The 19488-nt window shown below is 46.8% G+C and overlaps 1 protein-coding gene and 1 long non-coding RNA gene across 7 annotated transcripts; one reads left to right on the plus strand and one right to left on the minus strand.

The window, feature by feature from the left end:
• Positions 1-264: 264 nt before the first annotated feature.
• Positions 265-1735, minus strand: LOC130528470 (uncharacterized). 2 transcript variants are annotated; one of them, XR_008951303.1, is made up of 2 exons: positions 1268-1735; positions 265-1101 (listed from the first exon to the last, which is right to left on the minus strand). It is a non-coding gene; the product is annotated as an uncharacterized LOC130528470 (long non-coding RNA). The 2 variants fall into 2 exon arrangements; XR_008951304.1 differs by having other exon boundaries at positions 265-1186.
• Positions 1076-19336, plus strand: LOC130528461 (uncharacterized). Of its 5 annotated transcripts, none has more exons than XM_057037857.1 (11): positions 1076-1209; positions 3984-4093; positions 4199-4353; positions 4558-4668; positions 4765-4789; positions 4889-4933; positions 5716-5843; positions 16783-16893; positions 16986-17010; positions 17110-17154; positions 17299-19336. In XM_057037857.1, exons 2-11 carry the CDS (start codon positions 4045-4047, stop codon positions 17601-17603), a joined length of 999 nt encoding a protein of 332 aa, XP_056893837.1. In that variant the 5' UTR covers positions 1076-1209; positions 3984-4044; the 3' UTR covers positions 17604-19336. The 5 variants fall into 5 exon arrangements, with proteins under 5 accessions (XP_056893837.1, XP_056893842.1, XP_056893839.1 ...); XM_057037858.1 differs by lacking the exon at positions 1076-1209 and having other exon boundaries at positions 2438-4093; positions 17299-17649; positions 18034-19336; XM_057037862.1 differs by lacking the exons at positions 1076-1209; positions 16783-16893; positions 16986-17010; positions 17110-17154; positions 17299-19336 and adding exons at positions 6045-6155; positions 6256-6280; positions 6385-6429; positions 7569-9002 and having other exon boundaries at positions 2432-4093.
• Positions 19337-19488: the final 152 nt, after the last annotated feature.

The following is a 19488-nucleotide window of genomic DNA, read 5'->3' on the forward strand; positions in this document are numbered from 1 at the left end:
GATCCTGTTGAGATTTACGACTTTGATCCTTTGGTTCTTTTTTCTTAAATCGTACTTTAGTCACTGAAATCATGTTTTGGTTGGTTATTGTCTGATTTGAATTAAAGGCTGATTTATGATGAAATTTGTGACCTTTTCTCTGAATCAGCCGACGTCTGATCAGGAAGTGAAAGTGTGGAATGTTGCAGCTGCTGAGGCCTCTTTAAAGGGCCCTTCGAGGGGCCCTCGGCCTCCTTCGGCTCCTGCAGACACGACTCGGGGAAGTTTGGGTAGAGCTTTTATTTTTTACAGTGGAAATTCTCCCAAAATGAAGTTAAAATCAACATTGAGACAGTAAACAAAAATCCTAAATTAAAAGAGCAATGAGCGTGTGGGTCAGTCGGCCTTCAGGGCGTAGAGCACGTCGTCCTGACTGACGTTGAGGCGGACCCGCATCAGCAGGCCCAGGCGGCTGATGTTGCAGTCTCCAGTGGCACATCTTCTGCCGACCCATCAATAAGACTGCCCCTAAAGGTTCTCTCTGCTCAGAAAGCCTATGGAGCATGGCACAAGTGCTGTTCCATATGGTTTTGACTTCTTGAACAAGCTTTTTTTGGGGTATGCCCATATTAGCTTGAATAGAGCACAACTTTTCCTTTGCTTTGGAACTGGACTTGAAGTGTGCCTCCATTTTGCGGGTCCTACTGCACATGTTCTCCAGCTCAGACGTCTGACGGTGATTTTTTGCCAATGAGATTCAGCATATGGGCAAAGCAATACAGTATGTCTAACGTTTAACTGGGTTACACTTGCCACACTATTGTGAGCTTGTGGTAAATTTCTTCTGGTGATAGTTGAGATGTGCTGATGAGAAAGGAATCTTTGTAGATACCGACTTGGTTTTAAGAGAAGTTCTGGAGTTAAGAATCCAAATCCTCCTTAGTTGGGTCATAAACGCGACGATAACAGGTTTTTAATGACAGAACAAATGGAAAATCAGCCACGATCGTCAAACGACCGCAGACGTAAAGCAACAAAAACGGGAGCCTCAACATGGACGGAGACCACATTCCTGGAGGAAGCGCGCGCGCACACACGCGCGCACACGCACGATAGCTGCACCTGTAAAAATATCGTTGCAACTTTTAATGAGCAGCATTAAAGCATCTGCTGCTGCTACTGACCGCTGCTGAGAACAAGAATCCATCTAAAACATCACCGAAAATACAGGTAAGTCAGGCCAGAAACCCGCAAACGGGCGTGCGTGCGGGCGTGCGCGTGTTCGTACCGCTGCTGGGTGGATCCGATCGGTGCACCTGATAAAAGCGGCTGGTTTGGTGCTGCGCCGGTTCTCTGCGTTCTTCTCCCGTCACAAACGAGGCGCTCGCGCTCCTGGCAGCTGTTCACGCGCGGCGGTGCGGTGACATCCTGCGTTAGTTCCAGGTGGAGCCACGCGATGGGTGAATATTTGCCGAGGCGTCTGCTGTCGCCTCCTCCCGTCTAAAAATAACCTCCAGCGGCGTGTGTGCGCGCGCGGCCGCTCCGTCCTGTCGCCTCTCTGCTCAACACTCAGGTGTGTTTCCTGCTCACCTGAGAGGCGTTTTCATGCTGCCGCTCCTGAACACTTTGATCACGTTTTAAAAATCATCTTGGGTGATTGATTTTTGTCTCATTTGCAATAAAACAATAAAAATGTTGCGTTCACACGCGGATTGTTTTCTTTGTAGAGCGCGACACCTAGTGGTCATTTTAGTGTGGTGCACACGGGGGGGGGGGGGCTGTGGGCGGGGCCATTCCGGAATATTCCAGAATTCGTGGTGGGCAGGTGAAGCCTCACGAAGCACTGAGACTTTCCTCACAGTTGTGCCGAACAAGAGCCAAAGCTTCAAGACTTTAGTGACATTTGGTGGTCAACTGTAGCCATGGCAACCTCTAAAGAGCACGACTGAAGCTGTTTCAATCCCATGACACCAATAAAAGCTCATCGTGTGCTCATCCAGGTGTTTTGTTCATTCATACCAAATAATGATCATATTATCTTTACAATAAAATATGCAGATGCTCGCCCCCTTAATCTAAAACACATTCAAGATTAACCTAAAGAATAAATGCGAATGATATTAAGGGTTTGTTAAACACTTTGAGATTTATTTAAAAACTGTACTAAAGTCCCCAACACGTTGTGGTTCTTGAACGCGACTCGTTTCTTCCCTCCTCCCTTCACCTGCAGGAGCGACCGCCAGGGGAGGGCCGATCCCTGGGGAGGGCCGATCCCTGGGGAGGGCCGATCCCTGGGGAGGGCCGATCCCTGGGGAGGGCCGATCCCTGGGGAGGGCCGATCCCTGGGGAGGGCCGATCCCTGGGGAGGGCCGATCCCTGGGGAGGGCCGATCCCTGGGGAGGGCCGATCCCTGGGGAGCGCTGAGCCGCGGAGCCGCTGACGCACCTGCAGCTCAGTGCCTTGATTCGGCAGCGACTTCAACTCCCCTCTCGGTGCCTCCTGTGCCGGGTTGTTGTTTCGCCACAGCATCTCGCTCCCATCCGTTGTGATTTCTAGTTTTCGCCTCCTGTTTTCCGTGGTTTCTTCTCGCCTGTGAGTTTGTTCAAGTGCCTCGTCACTGCGTTTTCATTTGTACTTTTTCTTGACGGTTTTTTCTTTATGGTGACGTTAGTTCGTAGATTTTCTGTTGTTACTTTGCTAGAATTGACTTTCGTTGCTACTTTGATTGACTCCTTGTTTTGCACCTTTTGTTATTAATAAAGAGCCATATCCTCTACTCTGCGTCTGGGTCCAGGCCTCCTTGACTCCCCATAACACAACAGGATCAGAGCTCCTTCCTACTTTGCAAATGACCGTGGTGTTTGAATTCAGAAACATTGTTTTTGTGTGTGTGACGTGTTTTTAAGGAAAACCTTTAAAGATAATGTCATTTGGGGACTTGTGTGTTTGATTTGGAATGATTATTCACAGAAGCAGACAAGTTATTTGTCTTCAGTTTTTTTCTGCTGTTGCAGTCTCCAGTGGCACATCTTCTGCCGACCCATCAATAAGACTGGAACACTCTTTGATTAGTAAAGCCAGCCTGTTAAAATCGTGGATCCAAGATGGTTGCCACAGACGGGAAGTTCACCTTTTCCAAGCCACTGAATTTTTTGTTCCAATGGTTGGCAAGCGTGGCACCAACACAAGGAGCCATTTGGGCACACTCGGCTGAAATGGTGTCTCAGCTTTTTGGCTAAAGGAATTGCCTTTGACCCTGACCCTTTCCTCAGAAAGCTCAACCTTTGCCTGATAGAATGGCCTCAAAACTGTCAGGCAACGGTTGATTGCTGCATAGTCATCAGCAGTGAAAGGCACCAGGTCAGTGCTAAGTGATGCCAGGGCTACCCCAAGAACAGGCCGGGCCAACCAGTCAGGGCCCAAGAGCCGCATCACACACATGTGCACACATGAACATCACCTCATCCCTCCTCACACACACCTCTGCTCAGCCAGATTTATTGTAAATGTCCCACACCAACATGATAATGACAGAATTGGACCTCTACAGACCACGGGCCAGTCACAGTCCACAAACAAAAATATAATTAAAATATATTTTTTTCTCTCACTGTGCATGTTGCTCAGTGGGCCTTCTGGCATTCCTTGCTTTGAACAATCCTCTCCAAATCTGGCTTGGATTCAGTTCTTTCACACGGGTGTCAGTCAGAACAGACGTGTTTCAGGACAGAAAACACAGACTCGAGACGTCTGTTGACCCAAATACTGACAGGATCTTAAGCGCAGCCCGTTAGACATTGGGGTATTTTTCCATTGGCACACTTTTCCAGGACTCAATCCCTCCCTTAAAGTAGCTGGTGTGCCATCAAACCTGTCAAACCGGTCCTTGGATCGGACTGCATCGAAACGCCGTGAGCCAATGACAGGCTTCGACAGCGGTGACGTGACACAGGTGTTATAAGCTCCGACACGCGGCGCTACCACTCTTTTTCACTTCTCTTCAGAAAGAGTGAACAAGCTCCAAACCTTGTTGACTCATCACTATCCGGGATTTAGGAAGGAACCATGAGAAACCTGTGCTTCACGTCTCTGTGCTTCATTCTCAGTTTCTACGGTAAAATTCTTTTTTTCATTTTTGATTCAGATTCGGGGGGAAAGTTTGTGATGATCTTTTCCACAGGTATTTAATCATGTGCTCGGATTTATGAACTTTTTCCAGCCTCGATCGAACATTCGGCCGGTTCTGCGGCCCCCGACCCTCCACAACAGCTGACCTGTAACGGTACCAAGAACCCTGACGGCTCCTTCACCTACCGGCTGGTCCCGGCACCGACGGTCAACGAATACACGTCTTTCAGCTGGGCCAAAAACTCCGTAAGTGCCGAGAATGTTCTTCACTGTGGTGGTGACGTCACCGTAAGGGCCGAGAATGTTCTTCGCCGTGGTGGTGACGTCACAGGGGGCATTGTGGAAGTTCCCAAAACTTCCAGGACTTGATGGAAGCCTGACGTGAGGATCTCTTGGTTCAGCCGTAAAGATTTAGTGCTGATGAAAATGTTCTGACCTGTTTCCGTCCAGATCACCTTTGCTGATGATGGAAACAAGACTGCTGACGTGCTGAAGCTCACGAAGGACTCCGTGACCTTGAAGCTCTGCCAGGAAAATGTGACCTACGAAAATCACGGAGCGGTGAGTGGAGCGAGCAGCCGAGGGTCAGAGCTGCAGCACCTTCTCTCCTGAAACCAACACCTTTCTTTGTTTGTTTGTTTGTTTGTTTGTTTGCAGAACCCTCAGGAGGCCAGCTGCCACGGTGAGCACCAACCACAGGGTCTCTCCCACAATGCACTGCAGTTGTGTTCAGGTTCTAACCGTGTTCAGATGATCAAAAGAACCTTTTTGTGTCTCCTAGTCGACTGTTCTGGTCACGTGAGGACGACGCCTTCGGCCAATCACCGTGAGTCCTGACTGGTTGCTATGATACGGTCTGCTGACAGCTTTCAAATAAATCTTTATTTATATAGCATCTTGTACAATCAAAATTGTTTCAAGGCGCTTTCCAGAATCCCAGGGCCTGACCCCAACAAGGAACAGTGGCAGGAAAAACTCCCCTTTAACAGGAAGAAACCTTGAGCAGGACCAGGCTCATGTAGGGGGGCCCTGCTGCTGATGGGGGGGGGGGGGGGGGGAGAGAAGAGGAGGGGGGGGGAGAAGAGGTGGGGAGAGGAGAGGAAAGGAGAGGAGGGGAGGGGAAGGGAAACCATGACCCAGTGGGGTGACAGAGGCCTGTCAGGTGATCATGTTTCCAGACCCCGGCAGCCTCGGCCTATAGCAGCACAGCTAAGATGTGACCTAACGATTAGACGACCCCCTAAGTATGATAATCTGTCTGTCTATGATAGTAACTGGAACTACAGAATTAGTAGCAATAAGCTTTTTCAAAGAGGAAGGTTTTAAGTCTGATCTTAAAAGTAGCGATGGAGTCAGCCTCCCGTACCTGGACAGGGAGCTGGTTCCATAGCAGGGGGGCCTGGACAGGGAGCTGGTTCCATAGCAGGGGGGCCTGGACAGGGAGCTGGTTCCATAGCAGGGGGGCCTGGACAGGGAGCTGGTTCCATAGCAGGGGGGCCTGGTAGCTAAATGCTTTTTTGATTTTTTGATTCAGATTCGGGGGGAAGTTTGTGATGATCTTTTCCACAGGTATTTAATCATGTGCTCGGATTTATGAACTTTTTCCAGCCTCGGACAGCCCCGACGCTCAGCTGACCTGTAACGGTACCAAGAACCCTGACGGCTCCTTCACCTATCAGCTGGTCCCGGCACCGACGGTCACCGAATACACGTCTTTCAGATGGGCCAAAAACTCCGTAAGTGCCGAGAATGTTCTTCACCGTGGTGGTGACGTCACCGTAAGGGCCGAGAATCTTCTTCGCTGTGGTGACGTCACAGGGGGCATTGTGGAAGTTCCCAAAACTTCCAGGACTTGATGGAAGCCTGACGTGAGGATCTCTTGGCTCAGCCGTAAAGATTTAGTGCTGATGAAAATGTTCTGACCTGTTTCCGTCCAGATCACCTTTGCTGAAAATGGAAACAAGACTGCAGATGTGCTGAATCTCACTAATGACTCCGTGACCTTGAAGCTCTGCCAGGAAAATGTGACCTACGAAAATCACGGAGCGGTGAGTGGAGCGAGCAGCCGAGGGTCAGAGCTGCAGCACCTTCTCTCCTGAAACCAACACCTTTGTTTGTTTGTTTGTTTGTTTGTTTGTTTGTTTGCAGAACCCTCAGAAGGCCAGCTGCCACGGTGAGCACCAACCACAGGGTCTCTCCCACAATGCACTGCAGTTGTGTTTACATCAGGTTCTAACCGTGTTCAGATGATCAAAAGAACCTTTTTGTGTCTCCTAGTCGACTGTTCTGGTCACGTGAGGACGACGCCTTCGGACGATCACCGTGAGTCCTGACTGGTTGCTATGATACGATCTGCTGACAGCTTTCAAATAAATCTTTATTTATATAGCATCTTGTACAATCAAAATTGTTTCAAGGCGCTTTCCAGAATCCCAGGGCCTGACCCCAACAAGGAACAGTGGCAGGAAAAACTCCCCTTTAACAGGAAGAAACCTTGAGCAGGACCAGGCTCATGTAGGGGGGCCCTGCTGCTGATGGGGGGGGGGGGGGGGGGAGGGGGGGAGGGGGGGGGGGGGGGGGGGGAGGGGAGGGGGGAGGAGAGAGAGGAGGGGAGGGGAGGGGAGGGAGGGAAACCATGACCCAGTGGGGTGACAGAGGCCTGTCAGGTGATCATGTTTCCGGACCCCAGCAGCCTCGGCCTATAACAGCACAGCTAAGATGTGACCTAACAATTAGACGACCCCCTAAATATGATAATTTGTCTGTCTATGATAGTAACTGGAACTACAGAATTAGTAGCAATAAGCTTCATCAAAGAGGAAGGTTTTAAGTCTGATCTTAAAAGTAGCGATGGAGTCAGCCTCCCGTACCTGGACAGGGAGCTGGTTCCATAGCAGGGGGCCTGGACAGGGAGCTGGTTCCATAGCAGGGGGGCCTGGACAGGGAGCTGGTTCCATAGCAGGGGGGCCTGGACAGGGAGCTGGTTCCATAGCAGGGGGCCTGGACAGGGAGCTGGTTCCACAGCTGGGGGGCCTGGACAGGGAGCTGGTTCCATAGCAGGGGGGCCTGGACAGGGAGCTGGTTCCATAGCAGGGGGGCCTGGACAGGGAGCTGGTTCCACAGCTGGGGGGCCTGGACAGGAGCTGGTTCCATAGCAGGGGGGCCTGGTAGCTAAATGCTCGGCCCCCCATTCTACTCCTAGAAACTCTGGGAACCACAAGTAGACCAGCATTCTGAGAGCGGAGCGGTCTATTGGGCTGGTAAGGTGTCACGAGCTCATCCAGGTAGGATGGAGTGAGGCCTCTGAGGACCTGGTAGGTCAGGAGGAGGGTTTTAAAGATTATTCTAAATTTAATGATTTGATGATTGATGGATGCACACTGATCAGGAGAGTTTGTAACCATGGTGACGTGATTGGTGAGGCGCAAAGAGTGATCAAACTTCCTGGTTTGACTCCACAGGTTGGTGTCTGAGTGACGACTGGTGTCCACCGGTGGTGGGGGCGGTGGTGCTGGTGCTGGTGGGGGCGCTGGCGCTGGTGTTCTACGGAAGGATCCATCCCAGATGCAGCAGAGGATCTGAGGAGGAACCGAGTGTGAAGAGCAGCAGCGCTGTGGAGGATCCGCTGCCGGAGATGAAAACTGTGTCAGAATCTCATTAAGAGGAATTTCAGCAGGATTCAGAACTTCCTCCTGTGGAAGGAGGAGTTATTCACACAAACAGGATCAAAGCTGAAGGTTCTGGAGAAGATTCCACTGTGTAAGCTGGAGAATTATTATATATATTATTAATAATATCTGAATAACTAACAAGTTATAACTACAGAAATGGAAACAGTACTGAAAGATATAATACAAGATACAGCATATATGTAATATAATGAATATTGTGGTGCACACATAGTAAGGACGGGCGATACCACACTTTTGGGATTCGATACGATACCGATACCGTTCATTTCTTACTGGCAATTTTTGTCAGTCAAAATATTATTACATTTAAGACAAATACAGACCATTTATATACACTTTATTATGGTCAATTGATTACTAGGATTTCCTGATCCTTTAAACCTGCGTAAGACAGTTGTTCCGTGAGGAAATTAACTAGAACAATGTGACACCATCACACCTTGGGTGCACTTGAGGTTTGTCATCACACTTTACTGAAGTCTCAGATGCTCTTCAGAAAAAGTGTCATTCACATTTTCTGCTTTAAGACGATTGCGGCTCTGCCGTTTGCTGACTGTCGGCTCGGCGGGCGATGTTGCACGTTGATGCTCATTCGCTGTCTCCTGTCACGTGACACGGGCCAGCTCAATACGCCGCCAGGTACAGGGGTGTCCCGGCACATATTCATTTAAGTAACTAATCTAAAACGGCAGAAAGTGATGCAGACACCCCCAATTTTTATAAAAGAAAATCGATACCAAATTAGTTCTGGAGTTAATGGGTGATGGGCGTGTGTTGGATCCAGTATATTAAAGTTATCTCTTATTTGCTTTTGCCTTGTTATATTCTTTATTCTTGTTATATTGTTTCTCATTACCTAAAGTTTCTTATTATTTGCTAATGCTTAATGTTCATGATGCTTGATGTGTCAATCGAACTTCTCTGGTCAAGGGCGACAGTGTTCTTTTAATCTGTCTGATATGGAAGAATGTGCTAAGCTAATCGAATCAGTGAAGACCTACTATAATCTCACCATTATGATTTAGTTTCTTGCTTTGTTTGGGACCTGCTATCTTGTGTTTCCCCTCCCTTAGACACATTTGAATTCTGTAACCAGGGACCTCCTAATCTCAATAAAAGGATGGTGGAAGTTGTGCGTCAGAACGTGTTGGAGACCTGGAACTGAGCACATCTCTCCGTCCTCCTTGCAAGTAAAATTCAAAACTGTTGTCTTTGCCTCATTTGTTTCTCTCATGGTTTAGGTTGTTTGAACCTAACAGCATGGTTAGCCCTGGAGTTAATGAGTGGTGGGCGTGGCTAGCCCTGGAGTTAATGAGTGGTGGGCGTGGTTAGCCCTGGAGTTAATGAGTGGTGGGCGTGGTTAGCCTTGGAGTTAATGGGTGATGGGCGTGGTTAGTTCTGGAGTTAATGGGTGATAGGCGTGGTTAGCCCTGGAGTTAATGAGTGATGGGCGTGGTTAGTCCTGGAGTTAATGGGTGATGGGCGTGGTTAGTTCTGGAGTTAATGGGTGATGGGCGTGGTTAGCCTGGAGTTAATGGGTGATGGGCGTGGTTAGCCCTGGAGTTAATGGGTGATGGGTGTGGTTAGCCCTGGAGTTAATGGGTGTACATGTACGTTTCTAAAATGGATAAAAGAAATACAGGAATTTCTGATTGGTCGTTTCTGTCAGTAAATTCAAACCAACGTTGAAACATGAGGACTTTTATCGTCCTTCCTCGCGGGGACGTCCTGGGTGGGTCAGGAGATCCTGTTGAGATTTACGACTTTGATCCTTTGGTTCTTTTTTCTTAAATCGTACTTTAGTCACTGAAATCATGTTTTGGTTGGTTATTGTCTGATTTGAATTAAAGGCTGATTTATGATGAAATTTGTGACCTTTTCTCTGAATCAGCCGACGTCTGATCAGAAAGTGAAAGTGTGGAATGTTGCAGCTGCTGAGGCCTCTTTAAAGGGCCCTTCGAGGGGCCCTCGGCCTCCTTCGGCTCCTGCAGACACGACTCGGGGAAGTTTGGGTAGCGCTTTTATTTTTTACAGTGGAAATTCTCCCAAAATGAAGTTAAAATCAACATTGAGACAGTAAACAAAAATCCTAAATTAAAAGAGCAATGAGCGTGTGGGTCAGTCGGCCTTCAGGGCGTAGAGCACGTCGTCCTGACTGACGTTGAGGCGGACCCGCATCAGCAGGCCCAGGCGGCAGATGTTGCAGTCTCCAGTGGCACATCTTCTGCCGACCCATCAATAAGACTGGAACACTCTTTGATTAGTAAAGCCAGCCTGTTTAAATCGTGGATCCAAGATGGTTTCCAAGCCACTGAATTTTTCGTTCAAATGGTTGGCAAGCGTGGCACCAATGCAAGGAGCCATTTGGGCACACTAGGCTGAAATGGTGTCTCAGCATTTTGGCTAAAGGAATTGCCTTTGACCCTGACCCTCTTTCCTCAGAAAGCTCAACCTTTGCCTGACAGAATGGCCTTAAAACTGTCAGGTGTGAGGGTGATGTTTGGTCACCCGCGCTGTTCGTTTACTAGACTCAGATCAACCACACAGACAACAGGAGGCCTTGCAAGGGAGAGCTGACGAGCAGTTCAAGCTTCCTCTCTCAACTCCGTCAGTCTGCTGCTCGCTCTCCTCTTTTATTTGGTGCACACAACATTTGTATCAATCTGACCTCATGATTCCTTCTCCTCCCATCTCTACGACTTCCTCGTGTCCTCGAACATGATACCTCCCAGTGCTGGGTACATAACAGCTTCAATACTTGAGTCAAACACTCATACATTCTTTTTGATTAAACATTCTAAATCTACTTACTATACTTACTATAGCATTGAAACGATAATAGTAATAACAACAATAATTCTTCTCACATTTCCCTCCTGTTTATCGTTAAATGTGTCTAGATTCTCATTGTCAGTATTACATCTTTTCATTTCATGAAATTTAAATGCATTACGTCATTTTCCTAGAAACACATTTCTTACACTCAGAGTTCAACATGGGTACAGCTTAAGACATCTCAAACATTTCATTTACATCTTGCATCACATTTGTCCATTCTTCATCTGATTCCTCTTCATCGTTGTCCAGTAGAGATCATTCTTCCACCACAATTAGGAAGAACAACTTCATTTCCTTTTAGATCCTCTTCACAGGTTCCAACGGGGTTCAGCCGTTGCTGGACCTATACAGGCCGTCAGCCGTTTACGGAGAGTCCGCCACTGCTCCCTCGCCTTCACCTGGAAGAATCTTCTGTTTCTTACAATGTGAAAGGTGTATCCACGACAGTTTCCCGTCCACTCGAACTGCAGTCTTTGTGGTCAGCTGTACTTGATGAGGACCTTCCCATCTAGGCGTGTTCCACCTCTTCCGCACAAACTTCTTCACCCACACGTAGTCGCCCGGTTGAATGGGTTCCTGGGGGGTGGAATCTGTGGAAGACACAGGACTAGGCAGAACATTTACAGTATTCACACATCGGTTAAGTAACACTTTTTTCAGATAATCTGCTATTGTTTCCTCAACATGTTTTAGCTCATTTGTTGTTGCAAAGTATGGCAGGCAATAAGGCCGCCCATATAATGCTTCAAAAGGTGTGATGCCTGTTTTCTTGTGTGGTGTTATGTGCATCCATAATTTCACCAGGTCGAGACAAAACATCCAGTTCTTTCCTGTCTCGTCCATACATTTCTTCAGTCTGTTCTTAATAGTACCGTTGACTCTTTCAACCAATCCTGCACTCTGAGGGTGGTATGCGCAGTGATTCTTCAAATCAATGTCCAAAGTTACTCCGACAGTTTTCACTATCTCATTTACAAAATGGCTTCCATTGTCGCTCCAGATGACCTTCGGGATGCCAAACCTGGGAATGATCTCTCTACATAAAACTTTTGCTACTGTCAGTGCATCTGCTTTTGCTGTGGGGAAGATTTCTACCCACCTAGTAAATCCATCTAACACTACTAGACAATATTGTTTACCTTCACATGGTGTTAGCTGAATAAAATCTAGAAAAACTGTGTGAAATGGATGATTTGGTAATGGTGTAGTGCCTGCAGGGGCCTTAAGGGCTCCCTGTGGGCTGTGTTTTACACAAATAGCACATTGTGAACAAAATTTTTTTTGAGTAGGTATGAAATCCTATAGTGTAATAATGTTCATTAACCATCTGTACCATCCCTCCTGTTGAGACATGGCATGGCCCATGGCTCACTAATGCTGCCCATTTATGCATATTCCGGGGAAGGATTGGCTTGTTTCCTATGGTTAACAGTCCTTTGTCATCCAGTTTGGCTCCTCGCTTCTTCCACGTGGCCTTTTCTTTTTCTGGAGCACTTTGCTGCATTTCTTTTAGAATATCATTATCTGCAGGTTCTAAGGTAAATGATTCTTCATTATCAAGAAGTGTGTTGTTATTTGCTGCAGCCTTTGCGGCTCTGTCAGCAAAGGCATTGCCTTGTGAGACTGCGTCTGTGTTGTTAGTGTGTGCAGTGCATTTACATACAGCTATTTTGCGTGGCTGCTGTACTGCTGCCAATAACTTTTTTAACAGTTCTGCATGCATAGCATGTTGTTCATAGCGGTTTAGGTTACTAGTTCCGAAATCAACTAATTGTCTCTCTACCCAGGTTTTTATCTCTGATTTTGATCCCCCATGTATAGCTTGCTTTAACTGCTGTTGGTAGGGACCTTCTGGTTCTTCCGCATACGGAATTCCACTATTTTTCGGAACACATCTTTCATTCTCATGCTATAGTCTTCAAAACTTTCGTCAGTCTTTGTCTCGTGGCCGTAATGGCGCTGTAGTCAGCTCGTCTGGTAAAAGTAGTTCGCATGCGCTCGTACAGTCTGTCAAGTCTGTCATTTAGTTCTTGGCTGCCAGGCTGCCATGGTTGTTGAGTGGCTGGATCCACTGGGACCCAATCTCCTCTAACAGTGCCCCATTTCTTGCCATTAACGCACATGAGGACTTGCTGGGTTCCAGTACCGTTAGTATAGTAACTTCTTTTAATTTTGTAATATTGCCTGGCCTGTCTAAGTTACCATCCCAATCGAACTTAGTCATCCACAGCTGAACATATGAGCATGAACCTGGATATTTGTCTTCCATGTGTTTACATGATGCTGGGATTTCGAATTCAGCACCTTTTGTGGAATGTTGGTTGCCCATGTTTGCACTTTATTTATCAGTTTTTATATACTTGAGTGGAGACGCCTGATCTCCCGACTGAACAACCCTCAATCCATACAGGATATCTAGTTCAGTCCCTCTGCCGTGGCCTTATAACCCCTCTTTTTTAATCAGGAGAGTATACACCAAGCTTCTACCTCCGAGGAGGCGGGTGTATCTTGCCTCTGCTTCTCTCCTGATGACCAGGCAGGCAATACCGCGGTATATTCCGTGTAGCGCTTTTTGTGTCTTATACTCACTCCGTTGTCTCGATGGTTTCTCTCTGAGTTGTTTTAGTGCCTTCTTCCCGTCACTGGAGATGGTCGCCCTGGGAGGGACGAAGACCGGCCTTCCGTCAACTCGTGATGAAAGGTCTTTCACTTCGGACGTCTTTTTGACTCCGGCTGCGCAGACTTCGGCGTTCGGTCGTCCCACGGCGCTCCTCTCCAGGTCTTGGGATCCGGCTCGAAGGACCAATTTCTGTGAGGGTGATGTTTGGTCACCCGCGCTGTTCGTTTACTAGACTCAGATCAACCACACAGACAACAGGAGGCCTTGCAAGGGAGAGCTGACGAGCAGTTCAAGCTTCCTCTCTCAACTCCGTCAGTCTGCTGCTCGCTCTCCTCTTTTATTTGGTTCACACAACATTTGTATCAAAACAACTTCATGATTCCTTCTCCTCCTATCTCTACGACTTCCTCGTGTCCTCGAACATGATACCTCCCAGTGCTGGGTACATAACAGCTACAATACTTGAGTCAAACACTCATACATTCTTTTTGATTAAACATTCTAAATCTACTTACTATACTTACTATAGCATTGAAACGATAATAGTAATAACAACAATAATTCTTCTCACACAGGCAACGGTTGATTGCTGCATAGTCATCAGCAGTGAAAGGCACCAAGTCAGTGCTAAGTGATGCCAGGGCTGCCCCTAAAGGTTCTCTCTGCTCAGAAAGCCTATGGAGCATGGCACAAGTGCTGTTCCATATGGTTTTGACCTCTTGAACAAGCTTTTTTTGGGGTATGCCCATATTAGCTTGAATAGAGCACAACTTTTCCTTTGCTTTGGAACTGGACTTGAAGTGTGCCTCCATTTTGCGGGTCCTACTGCACATGTTCTCCAGCTCAGACGTCTGACGGTGATTTTTTGCCAATGAGATTCAGCATATGGGCAAAGCAATACAGTATGTCTAATGTTTAACTGGGTTACACTTGCCACACTATTGTGAGCTTGTGGTAAATTTGTTCTGGTGATAGTTGACATGTGCTGATGAGAAAGGAATCTTTGTAGATACCGACTTGGTTTTAAGAGATGTTTATTGGAGAGAACAGTCAGGCATCAATCGAACACTGCAGATTGTCCGAGGGAGGTTTCGTGGTCCCGATGGTGAAGATCTCCGAAGTGCTTTGTTCGGTAGCCCCTTATATATGGTCAAGTAAACACATTCCTTTCTTGTGACCTTGTGACACAATCTAACCGACCAAATGGTATAGAGTCAAGTGAGGGCCCAAGAGCCTGTGGACCCCTGTGCTCCTTCATAGCAATTCCACTTGGGGAATAACAAGACATTAAATCACGAGCACAGAAAAATATAGGTGACAGGACACAAATGGAACATGTTGAGATGGTGCCAGGATGGCTGAAAAAGAAGATAAGATCTCCAACGCTAAGATCCTCAGAGGTCAAAAGTCAGGATCTGCTAGCGATCAATACACATTCTTCGGACACTACAAGCTCCATCAGTCACCATCCCACAGACCTTTTCAGTGATTCCCCACTCTGTCATCAAATTTGCAATTGCATCTGAAATATTAGCTGCAGTGTGGGCCAAAGGAAAATACTGCACACCTCAAAGCACAGTCGCCAGATCTAGGCTGGCTGACACATCATGGCAGGTGACACCAAGGTACGCATCCATGTTGACTGATGTCCACATGTTAGCAGTCAAACCAACAGATGAAGTCTGCTTATTTCTGCCAAGGCCGTCTCTTTGGTTACGGTGTGCCTTGCTTCCATGATGGGTCCAGGATTTTATTGAAATTTTGGAACCCTTCATCCTCAACGATAGAAAAAGGCTGACCATCTTTCACTATCATGTCCACCAAGGCCTCATCCAGCTTCTGTTTTCTGGACACTGTGGGAGAATGGTTGCTACATGAATACGATACACAACATCTATAATAAATAGACACACACATACATATATACATTATATATATATGTATATTTAGCTTACTGTCAGGATTTCCAGTGACAGGGTCACAGGTTTACTGGGTGTGATTGTCGTCATGCCGAGCACGCAAGTGTCTCAGCATAGATGATGTGTTGTTGCTGTAAGACAACTCTTGTGTGCATTGCAAACACAACACCTACAAGCAATTGTAATTTTGAGACCCATTTAAAAATTCAATTATGGAAACAGAAAATGTATGCTCTGAACTGCATCACCTTATTTGGTGCGATGAGATCAAAATGATCCCAAACTCTAGAACGTCGCTTATTGGTGGTACTCGCCAAAATACTCGAACTCTCACTCTCCAAATCGCTATCTACGCACAACCCAACAATTTTGAAGCATAATAATGCATCTTATATAGCTGGTATGCCATCAAACCACTCAAACCTGTCCTTAGATCGAACTGCATCGAAACGCCATGAGCCAATGACAGGCTTCGAAACAGCGGTCACGTGACACAGTAAGGACGGGCGATACCACACTTTTGGGATTCGATACGATACCGATACTTTTTCTTGTATTTCCATCGATACCGTTCATTTCTTACTGCCAATTTTTGTCAGTCAAAATATTATTACATTTAAGACAAATACAGACCATTTATATACACTTTATTATGGTCAATTGATTTCTAGGATTTCCTGATCCTTTAAACCTGCGTAAGACAGTTGTTCCGTGAGGAAATTAACTAGAACAATGTGACACCATCACACCTTGGGTGCACTTGAGGTTTGTCATCACACTTTACTGAAGTCTCAGATGCTGTTCAGAAAAAGTGTCATTCACATTTTCTGCTTTAAGACGATTGCGGCTCTGCCATTTGCTGACTGTCGGCTATTTCCTGTCACGTGACACGGGCCAGCTCAATACGCCGCCAGGTACAGGGGTGTCCCGGCACATATTCATTTAAGTAACTAATCTAAAACGGCGGAAAGTGATGCATACACCCGCAATTTGTTATTTTTTAGTTAATATCGATATTTATAAAAGAAAATCGATACCGAGTGAGTAGCTTGTGAGTATCGATATATCGATACCACGGGATCGACTCGCCCATCCTTACAAATCACTCCTCTTCCTGTTTGTTTGCTCATAACTATCCGGGATTTAGGAAGGAACCATGCGAGACCTGTGCTTCACGTCTCTGTGCTTCATTCTCAGTTTCTACGGTAAAATTCGGTCCCGTTTTTGATTCAGATTCGGGGGGAAAGTTTGTGATGATCTTTTCCACAGGTATTTAATCATGTGCTCGGATTTCTGAACTTTTTCCAGCCTCGGTCGAACATTCAGCTGGTTCTGCAGCCCCCGACCCTCCACAACAGCTGACCTGTAACGGTACCAAGAACCCTGACGGCTCTGTCACCTATCAGCTGGTCCCGGCACCGACTGTCAATGATAACACGACTTCCAGCTGGGCCAACGCCTCCGTAAGTGTGGTGGTGACGTCACAGGGGGCATTGTGGAAGTTCCCAAAACTTCCAGGACTTGATGGAAGCCTGACCTGAGGATCTCTTGGTTCAGCCGTAAAGATTTAGTGCTGATGAAAATGTTCTGACCTGTTTCCGTCCAGATCACCTTTGCTGTTGATGGAGACAAGACTGCTGACGTGCTGAAGCTCACGAAGGACTCCGTGACCTTGAAGCTCTGCCAGGAAAATGTGACCTACAAACTTGACGGAGCGGTGAGTGGAGCGAGCAGCCGAGGGTCAGAGCTGCAACACCTTCTCTCCTGAAACCAACACCTTTGTTTGTTTGTTTGTTTGTTTGTTTGCAGAACCCTCAGGAGGCCAGCTGCCACGGTGAGCACCAACCACAGGGTCTCTCCCACAATGCACTGCAGTTGTGTTCAGGTTCTAACCGTGTTCAGATGATCAAAAGAACCTTTTTGTGTCTTCTAGTCAACTGTTCTGGTCACGAGAGGACGCCGCCTTCGGCCGATCACCGTGAGTCCTGACTGGTTGCTATGATACGGTCTGCTGACAGCTTTGATGATTGATGGATGCACACTGATCAGGAGATTTTGTAACCATGGTGACGTGATTGGTGAGGTGCAAAGAGGGATCAAACTTCCTGGTTTGACTCCACAGGTTGGTGTCTGAGTGACGACTGGTGTCCACCGGTCCAGGACGTCGTCCTGCTGGTGGTGGGGGTGGTGGAGCTTGTGAGGCTGGTGCTGGTGGTGGTGCTGGTGCTGGTGGTGGTGTGCTACAGAAGCAGGAACCGAGGATCTGAGGAGGGACCGAGTGTGAAGAGCCGCAGCGCTGTGGAGGTTCCGCTGCTGGAGATGAAAACTGTGTCAGAATCTCATAAAGAGGAATTTCAGCAGGATTCAGAACTACCTCCTGTGGAAGGAGGAGTTCTGAGTTTATTCACACAACAGGATCAAAGCTGAAGGTTCTGGAGAAGATTCCACTGTGGAAGCTGGAGAATTATTATATATCAGATTCAGGTCCTTTATTGTCCCACACGGGGAAATTTACAGTGCAACAACAGCTGAGCACGCAGAGAAAAATAAGATAAAATCAAATAGAACAGGATTTGGAATATACAAAGAGGATGTATATTTACAATAATCCAGATAAATGGATACTCGGCCTCTGTTTACCTGTACAGGTACAGAGGGTGGATACAATATACATATCAGAATATATAATATTCAGATTGTGTTAGCATCGTTATGTTTGTTGTGCAGTCTGACAGCAGCCAGAGGAAAGATCTGCGATACCTCTCCTTCACCCAGCGAGGGTGGAGTCAGGGTGTCCTGTGGGGGGGGACGTGTTGTCCAACATGGAGGACAGCTTAGCCATCATCCTCCCGTTTCCATATTATTAATAATATCTGAATAACTAACAAGTTATAACTATAGAAACAGTACTAAAAGATATCATACAATATACAGCATATATGTAATATAATGAATATTGTGGTGAACACATAGTAAGGACGGGCGATACCACACTTTTGGGATTCGATACGATACCGATACCGTTCATTTCTTACTGGCAATTTTTGTCAGTCAAAATATTATTACATTTAAGACAAATACAGACCATTTTATACACTTTATTATGGTCAATTGATTTCTAGGATTTCCTGATCCTTTAAACCTGCGTAAGACAGTTGTTCCGTGAGGAAATTAACTAGAACAATGTGACACCATCACACCTTGGGTGCACTTGAGGTTTGTCATCACACTTTACTGAAGTCTCAGATGCTCTTCAGAAAAAGTGTCATTCACATTTTCTGCTTTAAGACGATTGCGGCTCTGCCTTTTGCTGACTGTCGGCTCGGCGGGCGATGTTGCACGTTGATGCTCATTCGCTGTCTCCTGTCACGTGACACGGGCCAGCTCAATACGCCGCCAGGTACAGGGGTGTCCCGGCACATATTCATTTAAGTAACTAATCTAACTAAAACGGCGGAAAGTGATGCAGACACCCCCAATTTTTATAAAAGAAAATCGATACCAAATTAGTTCTGGAGTTAAGGGGTGATGGGCGTGTGTTGGATCCAGTATATTAAAGTTATCTCTTATTTGCTTTTGCTTTGTTATATTCTTTATTCTTGTTATATTGTTTCTCATTACCTAAAGTTTCTTATTATTTGCTAATGTTTAATGTTCATGTTGCTTGATGTGTCAATCGAACTTCTCTGGTCAAGGGCGACAGAAATGCAGCTGCTGTGGGGAAGTGACCTTGACTGGGTTAGGGTTAGGGCCTGACCCAGGAGCTGGGTTAGGGTTAGGGCCTGACCCAGGAACTGGGTTAGGGTTAGGGCCTGACCCAGGAACTGGGTTAGGGTTAGGGCCTGACCCAGGAGCTGGGTTAGGGTTAGGGCCTGACAATGACCCAGGAGCTGTTCTTTTAATCTGTCTGATATGGAAGAATGTGCTAAGCTAATCGAATCAGTGAAGACCTACGTATAATCTCACCATTATGATTTAGTTTCTTGCTTTGTTTGGGACCTGCTATCTTGTGTTTCCCCTCCCTTAGACACATTTGAATTCTGTAACCAGGGACCTCCTAATCTCAATAAAAGAAGGATGGTGGAAGTTGTGCCTCAGAACGTGTTGGAGACCTGGAACTGAGCACATCTCTCCGTCCTCCTTGCAAGTAAAATTCAAAACTGTTGTCTTTGCCTCATTTGTTTCTCTCATGTTTTAGGTCGTTTGAACCTAACAGCGTGGTTAGCCCCGGAGTTAATGAGGGGTGGGCGTGGTTAGCCACGGAGTTAATGGGTGGTGGGCGTGGTTAGCCCTGGAGTTATTGAGTGGTGGG

The sequence above is a fragment of the Takifugu flavidus genome, chromosome 7, assembly GCF_003711565.1.
Source record: "Takifugu flavidus isolate HTHZ2018 chromosome 7, ASM371156v2, whole genome shotgun sequence".
Classification (NCBI taxonomy): domain Eukaryota; kingdom Metazoa; phylum Chordata; class Actinopteri; order Tetraodontiformes; family Tetraodontidae; genus Takifugu; species Takifugu flavidus.

What these genes read in the sequence shown, in the direction of transcription:
- LOC130528461 (XM_057037857.1), top strand. Translation starts at nt 4,045, where the DNA reads ATGAGAAACCTGTGCTTCACGTCTCTGTGCTTCATTCTCAGTTTCTAC. An exon ending in CCTACGAAAATCACGGAGCG is followed by an intron (nt 4,669 to 4,764) that starts GTGAGTGGAGCG and finishes GTTTGTTTGCAG; the next exon opens with AACCCTCAGGAGGCCAGCTG. An exon ending in CCTACAAACTTGACGGAGCG is followed by an intron (nt 16,894 to 16,985) that starts GTGAGTGGAGCG and finishes GTTTGTTTGCAG; the next exon opens with AACCCTCAGGAGGCCAGCTG.